General features: G+C 41.8%; 1 protein-coding gene across 2 annotated transcripts in view; it reads left to right on the top strand.

Annotated features, from left to right (window-relative positions):
- Positions 1-1,296: 1,296 nt before the first annotated feature.
- EMB (embigin) overlaps positions 1,297-14,281 on the top strand; it is a 46,137-nt gene continuing 33,152 nt past the window's right edge. For both annotated transcript variants that reach the window (XM_059173945.1, XM_059173943.1), the window contains exons 1-2: positions 1,297-1,696; positions 12,884-12,973. In XM_059173945.1, the coding sequence (XP_059029928.1) occupies positions 1,594-1,696; positions 12,884-12,973 (193 nt within the window). In that variant the 5' untranslated portion in view covers positions 1,297-1,593. The remainder of the gene's footprint in view (positions 1,697-12,883; positions 12,974-14,281) is intronic.

Genomic DNA, 14,281 nt, shown 5'->3' with positions numbered 1-14,281 from the left:
GTGTCTGACATAATCTTTCAATCTTTTTTTTTTCTTTTTAAGATTTTATTTATTTAAAAGAGAGGGGAAGAGCAAGAGGACAAGCGGGGGTGGGAGGGGAGAGAGGGAGAGGGAGAAGTGGACTCCTTGCTAAGCAGAGAACCTGATGCAGGGCTCTATCCCAGGACCGCCTGATCACGATCTGAGCAGAAGGCAGCTGCTTAACAAGATGAGCCACTCTGGCGCCCCTCAATCTATTTTTTTTTTTTTTTGACACTGATATGTAATGAATATATGAATATCAAACCTGGCATTCTAAACAAAGTAAGACTTATGAGAACTGCTTTAAAGAAAATCTTTTAATGTTTTTTAACAACCTGGAGAATCATCAGATCTTAACTGTTCTTTTACGTTTAGAATGTAGATTTCTCCTCCCCTCTCTGATAGTTTTATTTGGTCGGGAGCATAGAAAATTCCAAGCTACAGCCTTGCTACAGCCTTGCTGAGTAGGAGATAGCTTTTTTTTTTTTTTTTTTTAAGACTTTATTTATTTGACAGAGATCACAAGTAGGCAGAGAGGCAGGCAGAGAGGGAGAGAGAGAGGGAGAGAGAGAGAGAGGAAGGGAAGCAGACTCCCCGCTGAGCAGGGAGCCCCATGCGGGACTCGATCCCAGGACCCGAGATCATGACCTGAGCCCAAGGCAGAGGCTTAACCCACCGAGCCACCCAGGAGCCCCTAGGAGACAGCATTATCTTAAACAATGCTCCAGTCTGAGGAAGGTCAACAGGCTTGCGCTGTTTACACAGTATCTACTTTCGGTAGTTTTTATTTCTTGACCTCTAGGTGGCTCCTTAAAAGCTGTTAGGCTAAGCAAACAATAGGAAAAGAAAAACAGACCCTGTGGGGCCTTGGGACTCCGAAACCTTAATCTAGGGAGAACCGGCTAAGTCTTCAGAGACTGGTGGGGAAGGTGTGAGCGTTTGGTAGGGAGAGAGAGAAAGACTCGTCCAGGAGGCAGGGCAGCTGGATAGCGCCTTCCACCTGCGCAAGCATTAATCTTCTTAATAACCCAGGGATGTCCGGGGCGGGGGGGGGGGGGCGTGCGGGGGGAGCATAAAAGTGTTGTCCCTCCTCTCATCTGTCCCATCAAAGTAAATAAGTGCACCTCGCCTCAGACGAAGTAACTGTAAAGGATACTCTGTAGATTGTATATGTACTTACACACCCATTAGGAGTTGCAAGCTGTCCTGCAGGAGACGAGCTAGACATCACCTGCCTCGTCCTCAGCAAGCTCCCGCGCAGACCTGCGGGAGCCGGGAGGGAGGAGGCGGGAGAGGATGCGGCGCGGAGGTGGCTCCGGTACATCCGGACACGCCCGCTGCGGCCGCCGAGCTGCATAATTGATGGGGGACGGGGTGCAGTCCGGGGTCGGCTACGGACGCAGTGAGAGCGTCTCAGGGGGGGAGGGCTGGGCGGCCGGGCCCCTCCCACTCTGCCTTTTGTCGCGTGTCCCGCCCCCGGGACCGGCAGCAAGCACCGGGCGACCGGCGAGTGTGCGCAAACTTTGGCCACCGACGGCGGTGCGCGAGGACCGCGGCTGACCTGCCGGCGCCATGCGGGGGCTCCGGGGGCCGCCGCCCGCGCTGCGGCTGCCGCTGCTCCTCCTGTGCCTCCTCGCCGGCGAGCGCCGGAGCTGGGCGGACGGCAACACTACAGGTGCGAAGGCTGCGGGGCCGGGGTGCGGGGAAGGGTGCGCAGGAAGGGACGCGCGAGGCCGCGCGCGCCGGTGAGGCTGAGGGTTTGGCCGAGGCGCCGGAGCAGGGGTGGTGGGGAGCGGCGCGGGGATGCTGGCGACCGCGGGTGGCGAGCGGCGGCCGCCTCCTCCCGTGGGCCGGGCTTGGGTTGTCTAAGCCGGACGAGGAGACTGCAGCGGACGGGGCGCCTCCGCGCCAGGGATGGAGTCTGGAAAAAAGAGCGCCCCGCGAGTCCGGGGCGTTCGTAGTAGGGCAGTGTCTGGGTGTTCCCGGGACGAGGGCGGCTGGGTGTGCGGGTGCGGGCGGGAGCAGGGTAGCGCCTGGGTTTCTGCAGAAGCGGCAGGACTTCTGAAAGCCACGTTCCCCGAGGCCACCTCCCTTCGCTGGAATCGGTAGTAGATTTAGATATCACCTCCCTGCCTGGCAGGTGGGTTGGCTTTGAGGATGTGCAAAACATTACGAAAACCAACACCAAGTTTGCCATTTTAGTTTCACCTGTTTATAATGGCTTCTTGTGTTGAAAGTATTTCATCCAACCTACCTTGTAATGCAGGTTTGTGTGTGTGTGTGTGTGTTAACATTTTCAACGTGTTAGCAGCTAATTAGGACAGTCGACTGCCCATCAGGTTAGCAAAGAGTGCATATCGGCAACTACAACTAAGATACTCTACACAAGATTTTCTAACTTTCATAGGAATTCACTTTTATGGATTTACAGCATGTAGACTTTTTGTAAAATAAAGATGGTAAGATAATCAAGGATAAGATTATTCAATTTTTACAACTGTCCTAGTTATAAAAGGCCTAGTTGTTAACAACTTGTTAAAACATTTTGGGTTACTTCAGTTCCTAAACTTACTTGACACCCTTTCTAGGGGACATACCTCTAGGTATGTCCTAGGAAGGAAGGGGGAAAGAAGGGGACATACCTCTTTTTCATTCATGGGACTTACAAAAGAATGGTCAAGGACTTTTCCGCTTGGGGCTATTCCTAGATTCGCTCCTCTTTCACTTAAGACTGTTGCCCTTTTTGAGGACCATTGCATTCTGGGTCAGTTCTAGAACTGGGGTTCTCCACGTAGCTCTATGTTGGAATTAACTGGGAGCTTTAACAACTAATAGCTGGATCCTGCCCTCAAAGTTTTTGAATCAGTTGGCCTGGGATTTAGCCTGGACATGAGGTATTTTGAAGGTTCCCTTGTGATTTTAATCACGTGATCCTAAGCAGGTTAAATACCATGCTATAAAGTTATAATGGCCTAGAGTGTGCACTATTGGGTGAATACTTATACTGTTGGTAGGTTCAAACTGACTTTCAGAGCAGACTTCTAAAGGCAAAAAAGTAGGAAACAAATGGAAGTGGAATAAATTAACAAAGTTGTAAATAAATGGGGTGATGTATGTAGGTATGGTGAGTGTGTGTGTATAGTGTCAGTCTGACCTTTTAGCTCCACTTGAGTTAAAATTGTAGAATGATATGCCGTATGAAAGGTATTAAGTTAGCATCTATTGTAAGGCAGAATTAAAAATTGTAGAGAAGAAAAAAAAAAGAGAAAGAAATAAATAAAATAAAAAAAGTTATGAAGCAACCTTATCTCATTTTATAGACTCTCTTTGGATCTCTGTGAGATTCTGTTTCCTCTTTGCTAATGGCTGTTATGAAGTTTACTGGGTATTTTTTATCTGCGTGCATTGAACTAACTTAGAAATAGGTTTTCTGTAAACCTAAGACTTGGGGTCAAAATTTAATAATAAAAATGGTTATAATTAGTCATATTTACTATATAACAACTATGTGCCAGGCATTGCACAGTGCAGTGTATAACCCTATGAATTAGTTTTTATTGTCCCTGACTTTCGGATGAGGACACTGGAATTTAGGGAGATTAAATGATTGCCCAAGTGTATATAACTATTTAAGTAGTAGAGCAGGAAACTTAGCATTATTCAGTCTGACTCCCAACACCTGTTTTCTTTCTTTCTTTAGTTTTTTATGTTTTTAGGTAAGCTCTGAACGCAATACGGGGCTTGAACTCATGACCCTGAGATAAAGAGTTGTTTGCTCTGCTGACTGAGACAGCCAGGCGCCTCCTCCAATGCCTGTTTTCTTAAACACAATACTCAGTTGTCTCTGTGAGATAACTGGGTATGTCTATGAAAGTTTGGAACCACTGACAGGGAATGGTGTATGGATCTAAATGCTTGACTGGAGCCGAAGGACATGCTAACATACTTGGAGTTCTAGAATAAAGTTTGGCACAGGGACTCACGTTAATTCTTTTTAAGCTGTTTCAAATAAATAAGAAAGGTAAAGTAGCTTTATAAAAGCAAATATTAGATAAAATTGGCTATTTAAACATCTTTATTATTACTTTTAAGTAGAAAATTGAGGGAAGGGGTCATTTATCTTTTGAAAAATGTGTCTGCAGGGGAGTCATTTGAAACGATCGTATGTAGCTTCTGGAGGACATTGCTTATATACTCTCTTGATCAACCACCTTCCTTTCTAGAGACACTCCCCAACCCACATAAATACGTACACAGCAACTGCCTAGCAATAAATATTTTGAGAACAAATGTTATTCAAGCACCTACATGCTCTTGACATTGTGTTAGTCTGTGTCTAATAGAAATCTTCAGCAGTGTTTTAGCAGTTTCAAGTGATTTAAATTGTTTAAAGGAACAGATTAACTATAACCTTATCTTACCTTATCTTTAATGGAGTTGTATCTGATGCATCAAAATTGCGACCTTAAATTATCATCACATTTAAAATTATATAAACATTTGTTAAGAATTAGTTCAACTGCCTTTTCTTCTTCCTGTTCTTTTTTTTCTGACCTTTTGTCCCCATCTCTGTCTCTTTTTTATGGGAATGGGTTCTATACGCATTAGGCTGGGGAATGCTAGGCGGCATCCTCCCTTGCTGGAGGAAGCCAGAGGGTCCCAGGTTAGGGAATTAGAGGCTGAGCCAAGTCTGGAGGGCATCCAGGTAGGGGAGTGGCTCCATGTACAGTCCTAGAGCCTGAGCACAGGGAGGTGGGTCCTTCTGCAGAGAGAGGTCCTAGATGGGCCTCAGAGCTGAGCAGAGTGCCAAGGGTTTCTGCGCAGAAGCAACCTGACATTGTGGTGTCTGATCCTGATCCTGGGGTGTAGGTTAAGCATGCAGAGGGCAAGTAGTGGAGGATGTAGGAGCTGAGTGGTGTGGAAGACATTTCTTTGGAGTTAAGAATGGCAGTGGCAATGAGAGATTAGTTGCATACAGGGAGACTGAGCAAGTAAGTAAAGCTAGTAAGGGTAATAGGATCTGGGTTTTTCTCTAGAGAAGAAGGAAATAAAGAAAGGGGGAAAACCAGAGTGAAGCTTGTGGTGTTGGATTGCATCTGATGGCATTGGCATAAATTCATGACTTCAGATCTGTCATGCTCTATCTTTCATTTCTGTATCTATATAACAGATACATAGACATAAATGTGTATATGTGTAAATATATGTATAATGCATATATATCACATATCTTTATATATATATATGTGTATGTGTGAATATATAGGTAGGTATTACTCTGCCCACTGAAGTGGAGAAATGATTTTGCAATAGTAGTGAGTCACATCTTGATCTACATACCATTCTTTACTAGTGGAGTGAGGACTTCTTAGAGAAATGGCTGATTTTATGAATAGGGAGGAGAAAGGATAAGACAAGCCCAGAACCTCTTGTGCCAGAGAGCAGTAAAGTGCTCAAAGAATGATGGGCCATGTCAGAAGGATATAAGAGCCAGAGGGCTCCCACTGGACAGATGTGGGACAAATTGAGCATCAACATAAATAATAAGATTAATGGACTTGTATCCATTAGTAGCCACTGAATAATGCCCACTGACTAATACAGATATTATACCAATATAAATTAATTAAATGAATCAATTGAAAGTTCGATGAGGCACAAGATACTACATAGTTTTAAAGTAAGTTCCCACAAAATGCATAAAGTAGTATTCATGAAAAGAGAAAAAGAAAAGGAAAAAGAAAAAAAGAAAAAAAAATTCGTCTTTATTGTGGAGCAGCCTGGCAGACACTGCTGTAAACAAATGATCAAAGTAAAAGCCATCAGCAAAGAGAGGAAGAGAAATGGGCCATCTGATAGGATGCAATGAGAGAGCACAGCATCCCCTCTGTGATGTATTTGCCAAAGGTCGACTCCAAATCTAGTTACATTACAACATAACCATATTGGAGCTCTACTGGTTGTAAGAGTTAAGAATGGCTAAAGCTGAGAGAGAGTGACGGAGAATAGAGGGGACACAGCAGCTGAGGGCAGCATGTAGTTCTGAACTACAACCTTTGGCTGAAGAATACATCTACGGGACTTTTGATGAAACCTCGATGAGGTGCGGGATGAGATGGTAATGCATCAGTGTCAATTTCCCAACTTTGATGGCCATGTGGGGATGAAGTGGAGTGGGGGTAGGTCCTTTCTGGGAATGCACAGTCTTGTTCTAGAGGGGGATTAGTCATCAGGTCAGCAGCAGGTTCTCAGGTGGTTGGGGGAAGAATTCCTTATTCTGTATTCAAGCTTTTTGTCTGAGATCTTTTGAAAAGAAGCAAAAAGAATTTCACCTCTTTCTGAGAAAGCTTTCCTTAGCATAGACATTAGGCCATAATGAGAGTTGAGAAACTGTCATCAGTTTATGTAGTTAAGTACCATTTTCCAAAGGAGCAGTTGTCCTCAAACAGATTTTAAATGTAGAGGCTGTTTGTCCTGGACTGTCCTCTTTTGAAATTGCTTTCGTATCATTGGTCTCCCGTGTTTCATAATATAATGTGAATTGTAGAAATAAACAACTGAGACACACAATGACGTAGAAGAAAAAAAACCTGGGTGGCTCAGTCAGTGGAGCCTATGACACTTGATCTCGAGGTTGTGAGTTCACAACCCATGTTGGGTATAGAGATTACTTAAAATAAAATCTTGAAAAGAAAAGAAAGAAAAAAACTTCAAAACATTTTATTAAAAATAAAGCCCCCTCCTCCTAATAAAACATAGTCACTCTTCACACATAATAAACTATCTCAAATAATATGTTGTCAGTGTAGAAATAATGGATGTTATCTTTGAAACTGGTGTTATTCTTTTAATCGAAAATAAAATTTTTCTGTAAGTTTTAAAGTTGTGATTATATCATTACTAATGTATCTCTACTCCCAAGATAGAATCATTTTTATAGCCTTATAATGACATAGATCTGAGATCCTGAAAGGGAATTTAGATATCTCATTTGATTGATCTTGAAGCCCAAAGTGCTTTCAGGATGTAGCCAAGAGTCTGGAGATAGCTAATAGCTTCAACAGATTTCCTGGTTTGCATTTTAAAACTCCATGTAGCACTTAGTGCCTCTCCATAAAAGGTCCTCAAAATAGGCTTCTGGCAAGAGTGGGGTAGGCCAAAAAGGGTGGTAAGAAATGTTCTTGCTTTAAAATATCTACACGTAAAATACATCAAAAGGACCTCAGGGCCACAGGGCCATTTGAAGATTATTAAAAAACATCCCTTTGAAGAATCAGAGTTGAGGATATTCCTGCTGTGAAATCAGGGTTTCTCAGGCTTGGCATTATTGACTTTGGGACTGGATAATTCTCTGTTGTGGGGCATTGTCATTGCAGAGTGCTTAGCAGCAGCTCTGGCCTCTCCTATGTAGTGGGTGAGTTGTGTCTCCAAAAAAGTCGTGTTCAAGTCCTGACTGTTTGTACCCATGAAACATCATTTGAGAGTAACGTCTTTGCAGATGTAATCAAGTTAGCATGAGGTCATACTAGATTAGGGTAAACCTTTAACCCAATGACTGTGGTCTTTATGAAAGAAACCAGAGGGAGATTTGGATAGGGAGACAGACATACTCAGAGGGAAGATGGCTGTGAGATGGAGCCAGAGATAGGAGTGAGGCTGGTAAGAGTCAAGGAATGCCAAAGATTGCTGGCCACTCCCAAAAGGTAGGAAGAGGCAGGGAGGTTTTCTTCTTTTAGAGCCTCCAGAAGGGGCAAAGCCCTGCACCTTGATTTCAGGCTTCCAGTCTCCAGAACTATGAGAGAATAAACTTCTGGTGTTTTAAGCTGCTTTGTTTGTGGCAACTTTTTCTGGCAGCCCTAGGAAACTACTATAACCTATTAGATACAAGTAGTAACCTCCTCCAAGTTGTGGCATCCACATGTCTCCAGACATTGCTACATGTCCCTTGGAGGGCAAAAGTCAGCTCCAGTTGAGAACCACTGAACAGAATCTATGTCTTATCAAAGAAAAATCTAGTGGGTGAAACATTGGAAAAACCCACAGTCGTTAGAAAGAACAGGAGTGCTAGTCAGACTTCTGGTGTTTTATTTCTTAAGAGTTTTATTTGGTCTAAAATTCACTGTTAACATATTTTAATGACTGTTTAGAGGTAGTCTGAAACAAGAGTTCTTAATGCTGCCTTTTGGCATGGCTTTTATTGCAATAATCTGTTTTCAAAGGAAAGATCAATTTGTTTATTTTCAATATGACCAAGGTTTAAAACCAGTTTTACAAGGCTTTGGAAAAGTGCACACTGTTCTTGCTTTTAGGCTTTTTAATTGTTCTTCAATTGTTGTTAGTCTAAAAATGGCCCCCTTTTTTTTTTTTTAAAGATGGAGAGAGTGTGTGTGTGAATGTGTGCAAGTGGAGTGGGGGAGGGGCTGAGGGAGAAGGAGAATGTTAAGCAGCCTCAATGCCCAGCGCAGAGCCCAGTGCAGGGCTCGCTCTCACAGCCCTGAGATCATGATCTGAGCTGGAATCAAGAGATGCTTAACCGACTGAGCCACCCAGGCGTCCCTAAAAATGGCTGTTTTGCCCAGTGGTTCTCATTCTATGTAGAAAAAATATGGGCTTCCTGTTTGTTTTTTTAACTGTCCCTGATTTAGAAATCTGACTTATAAATGTCCCCATCAGGAATTTATTTTCTTGACAAACTGTGGATTATCGTGTCTGGGAATCAATATAGCCTTATTCTCCTCTTCTCTTCTTTCTACTATTGCCATTACAGATGGGATAGGAATACTGTATTCCTAGCTTCCAGAAGTAGAACTCTAAAAGCACTATTTATTAGAAATGTTGGTAATTAGATATTTTAATGCTACAGTTTAGCCATATCATGTCTTAAATGGCCTTTACAATTTGGCATGGGATCTTGGGGTTATATATAGCACCGCTTGCATGAGGAAATACATTCTGAATTTCAAAATTTTATTTTATAAATAGTATGTATTATCCATTCCTAGGTTATAGTGTTTTTAAAATTGGGCTATACATTTATAATACAGTGTATCAGAATGCTAAAATTAAGATTTATTAAAAATATTGTTAATTATGCATATTGATAGCAATCAGTACATTATATGGAGGAGAGCGAGAAAGAGAGAGGATATTTATCCTAATAATAGTTTTTACTTACACTTTTCTGTACATGAAGTCTAGACCCATCCAGGATCATAAAATATAATAAAGTTGTTTGGGGGGTATTTAGAGAAAACGTTTATTTATTTATTTATTTATTTATTTTTTAAAGACTATGTTTATTTATTTGACAGAGAGAGATAGCGAGAGAGGGAACACAAAAAGGGAGTGTTCGAGAGGGAGAGACAGACTTCCCACCGAGCAGGGACCCCAATGTGGGACTCAATCCCAGAACCCTGGAATCATGGCCCGAGCCTAAGGCAGATGCTCAACCAACTGAACCACCCAGGCGCCCCAAAAATGCTTATTCTTAAACAGAAATTTTCTGATCTAGAGGAAAGCAAATGTGAAAACCCAGTGCAGTGTTCTAGTGTTACTTATCCTTTTTTTTCTTCCCAAATTACTTCCATTAAAATGGAGCTCAGAATTAAATATGTAAAAATGTTACCTTAATATTGTAAGTAGAAATTATAATATGTTTATCTCTTAAAAATATTAATAGCATATACTATAAGCCCATCTAGCAATGTCTATTTTAAAATGTAATATGTGACAGATATTTAAGTAGAGACCATTTTGCTATTTTACAGAAACTAACAATAGGTGAAAATTAGGTCTTTACTCAGCTCTTTGATGCAACACTGGCATGCCCCTTGCCCCTGCAGAGGGAGAAAAATCTTTAATCTTTAGAAAAACTATTAGATGTTACTTCTTAATGTGGCATTTTTGCCACTAACTGTAAAAGAAGGCCGGGTGGAAAGTTTTCCGCCATGATTAAGAGAGGGGTGAACGTGACAACTTGAGGAATGTATGCTGTGATCTTGGTGCCATCACGCAATGTTAGACTCTTCTGATCCTCCCTCTTTTTTCCATGAAACGAAACCCCGAGAAACAAGTCAGAGGCAGGACTTGGATTAGGATCCAAATTCCTGCCTCTCCATTTTGTGTTTCTTTTTGTGACTCAGCCTAATCCTTTAGGGGAAGTATTCAAACCACATCTGCCTGACTTTCCTGCCAATTTCCTTTAAACACCAATCTCTGCCTCCTGCCAGTTGTCCTCCTACGGAAAGCAATAAAGTTTACATTCCCACTTCTTTGATTTGAAAAAAAAAATCTTGGCTAAGCAAAGAACTTCTCACTTTACTATTCCAGCACCTTCTGTGGAAGGCCCTGCTTTTTCCACTCTAGACGTTTGTGTACATTGTCTTTTGGAGGGACTTTCCTTGAGAGAAAAAAAAAAAAACCCACAAGAATTACACATATTCTTTTGCACTTCGGGCTTGTTCAGTGGAATCTGAAGCCTGATCAAGAAAAATGCTTTAGAGGGGACACGAAGTTAGGGTACAGGTGGTGGCTGGTGTATGGATGTCTGTATTTTTAATATACGGACAGGCAGTGGGAAGTGGTCGTAACAGCTCGTATCTTCTGGAGCTACCCAAACTTCTCTATTCTTGAAGCATGGCTTTTTGTCCCCCTCCCATTCCATCAGCTCCTGTGAGCTTAGATTTTGCCCAAGCCACGTCTAGACCTCTCTTCTCTTGTGCCAGTACAGGTAGGCTCTCCCATCCAGGCCCGATACCGAGAAGTGGCAAAATAACCCCAGCCTCTGAGCTTATCTCTGTGGCATCATCTCCACCTCTGTTCTACCTCCAGAGTCTCTCAAAGATGTAAATCAGACTTCATCTTCCGCCGCTCCCTGGCCAAGTTGGAAAACACATGGGCTAGTAGTTATAATCATACTATGAATGGGTGGCACTCTGAAATTTTAATGACTCTCAATTACAAATTGGGGGCCTAAATCGCTGTTATTATCATCCGTGTGGTCCTGTAGGGACCGAGTTTGCTCAGCTTCCTACTCCTTACCAGCATCAAGCACGGATCAAGTACTCCTTATATTCACTTCCTAAATAAAATAGGAAGGATAAAACACATTTTTTCAGCTTATGTCACTTTCTTATTGCTACTGATAGTGTGACTAATACTACTAATAATATGAATAAATAATATTAGACTATCTCAAAGGATTATGGTCCTGTTTTAGGGGTAAAGAGTGTGATGAGAAACCTCACAATTACATTCAGCTCTGGAGTAGGCTAGGCCAAGAAAGGAGACTCCCTAGCAAGGAAGCAAAGATATCAAAGCTTATGTTTTGCACGTTTCACTGAACAGATGATCTAGAACAGCTCATTCCTTCCCAACCACACCCTCCTGGCTTCCTATCTGTAAGTCAATAGCATCTACTTTCATCATCCTGAGATATTTCCTCTTAAATACAACCTCTAAGTGAGCTATGCCCTAAGAATGGAAAAACAATTTTTTTCATCAGAAAAAGAATGTTGATAGGAGCCTTTTGGGCTGTGTGTGCATGTGTGTGTGAGAGAGAGAGAGAGAGAGACAGAAAGACAGAGACAGAGACGTGGAGACAGAAAGAATACGAATGAATGAATATTAAATGTGAGTGAAAGAAATGTTTTCTATTCTTGATAGCCCAGTCAGACACTCAGGGCATATTTTCTTGGACAATCACTGTCAGGGGGTGGTATGATTAACATATTAAATTTGTTAAAAGGATGACTTTATGAGAAAGTGCCCTCCACCTTCCAAAGCTGCTTTAGAAGTGATCCAGCCTTTGGAACACAGCTTACTGGAGAGTGAGGTTCTGCTAGGTAGATTTGTTTATTAGGCAATGTTGTCAAACCTGTGCATAAGCTGAGGCAACAAAGGTGATCACCAGCTTTGATAATATTTTTCATACACATAAGAAAAGAACTGGAATCTAATCTTGCACTAGGAGTAAGTTTCTGCTCAGAGTATTAGGAAAGTGAAATAAAAAAAAAAAAGGCTCAGGTTTAATTTAAACTGAATGAGAAGTTTTAAGAATGCAGCCGAGACTACAGTCATAAGTCTTTTCCCCTTTCCTGACTTATTTGATGGAATTGGGGTCGTTTTTGTGGGAGATAAGTTCTGATGCCCCACAAAGAACAGTAGCCACGGTACCAAAATAAATAAATAAATAAATAAATAATAAGTAAATAAAAAGGAAGTTTTGAGGAGAGTGGAAGGGAGGAAATGGAAACTTTTTTTTTTTTTTTCAGTAAAGATTTTGAAAAGGTGAGAGAAGTGGCAGAGGAGAACCCAAAGTCAGTTTGGGAGAGCTGGTCCGTTACTGTAGCTGGGAGAGCTGGTCTGTAACTGTAACTGGGAGAGCTGGTCCGTAACTGCAGCTGGGAAACCAAACAACAGAAACTCTCGCTGTGTATCCATTTTCTCTTCTCTGTCCTCATTTTATGCCCTTTATTATGGTCTCTCTGTCTTTCTTTGTTCACTCACCTTCTTTCTGCCTCTTTGTGTCTGTCTTTTTCCGGCAGTCTTGTCTCATTCTTCAGTATCTTCATGTATGTCTCATAAAGAAACTACAAATGGTTTTTTTTTTTTTTTAAAGCTACTTGATGTAAATCAGTAGGGATTTTTCAGTGAAGAAAAGAGCATAGAAAAATTTGGAAATCTTTGATAGCCCAATATATTTCTGAATATCTGCGAATGTATGAGCTCTAGTTCCTTGGAGCTTCTTGAAAACGTTATTTTTCACTAATAGTATACAATATAGAATATTAGCTGTTACAAAATAGCTTGCAGTCATTTCATCTTGATAATAATATGCGATCGCATTTTCTTTTTCTTACAGCTTCACCTCTTACAAGTCTACCCATCCCAGAAGTAATGATGACAAAATACTCTAACCTTTCCTTGAAGAGTCATAACATCTCGCTGACTGGTAAATGTATTGCCTTTCAAATAATACAGTGCCATAATCTGGTTTCTCTTCAGATTGCATAAATCTTTCGCATTTTACAAATAATACAGTGCCCCCCAAAGTTTTTATTTTTAAGTAAGCCATTGCATTTTGCCTCATCAATTATTAATCCTTGCTTACGGTCTGGTGGGAGACACACACCAGTACCTCATACAATGAGAACACAGTATGTGGGAGTCTACCACAATGAGGGCAGGGTACTCTGTGTGCTGGGAGGGGGCGGCTGGTCACAGTGGGAAGCCCGAGAAGGACTCTCTAGAAGAGGGACACCTGGGAAGAAGGGAGGGTTCATTTTGATTGGCAGATACTCTTAAGTTTTCATCTGTTCTTGCAGTGCCTCCATTCAGATCTCTCTGCATTGAAGAGGGAATTTGTGTGTCCCCCGGAAGAGCTGTAGGCAGGGAAATTAAAAATGCTGTCGAGTGAGTCAATGACAGTGCCAGGGAGAAGTAAGGAAGGCATTCTGCACTGAAACTCAGCTTGACTTTCTCTTTGACAGTTTTAGATTCCAGGCGTTCAAAAGGAATCACAGATTTTTTTTTTTTTTAAAGAAGTAAGAGTAATTGTCTATTTTAGGAACAATGTTACAGGTATAATTAGAATTTAAATATTGTAAATGCTTTTACAGAGTCAGGAACATGTTTTCTCTAGTTATCTGTTCAGTCTTTAACTGTCCTTTAGTCTTTTTTTTTTTTTTTCAAGATTTTATTTATTTATTTGACAGTGATCACAAGTAGGCAGAGAGGTAGGCAGAGAGAGAGAGAGGGGGAAGCAGGCTCCCCCCTAAAGCAGAGAGCCTGATGCGGGGCTCGATTCCAGGACGCTGAGATAATAACCTGAGCTGAAGGCAGAGGCTTAACCCACTGAGCCACCCATGTGCCCTGTCCTTTACTCTTAAGAACTGTTTCTCTCTTTCTCATATGAAAGAAAGCTCTGCTTCCCTCATCTCCCATCTGATACCAAAGGAATGTTTGTGCTGCCCTTTTTGGGTAGAAAATTTTTTTTTTTATCTTGTACAACTCCTGTTTGTTCTCAGTCTCTATTCCAATATTTGGAGTTTATTCTAGATTGTAAAAAGTAATTACAGAGGGCACCTGGATGGCTCAGTGGGTTAAAGCCTCTGCCTTCGGCTCAGGTCATGATCCCAGGGTCCTGGGATCGAGCCCCACATCGAGCTCTCTGCTCAGCAGAGATCCTGCTTCCTCCTCACTCTGCCTGCTTCTCTGCTTACTTGTGACCTCTGTCAAATAAATAAATAAAATCTTAAAA

Source organism: Mustela lutreola, chromosome 5, assembly GCF_030435805.1.
Source record: "Mustela lutreola isolate mMusLut2 chromosome 5, mMusLut2.pri, whole genome shotgun sequence".
Lineage (NCBI taxonomy): Eukaryota > Metazoa > Chordata > Mammalia > Carnivora > Mustelidae > Mustela > Mustela lutreola.
This window is presented reverse-complemented; position numbering and strand designations above follow the sequence as displayed.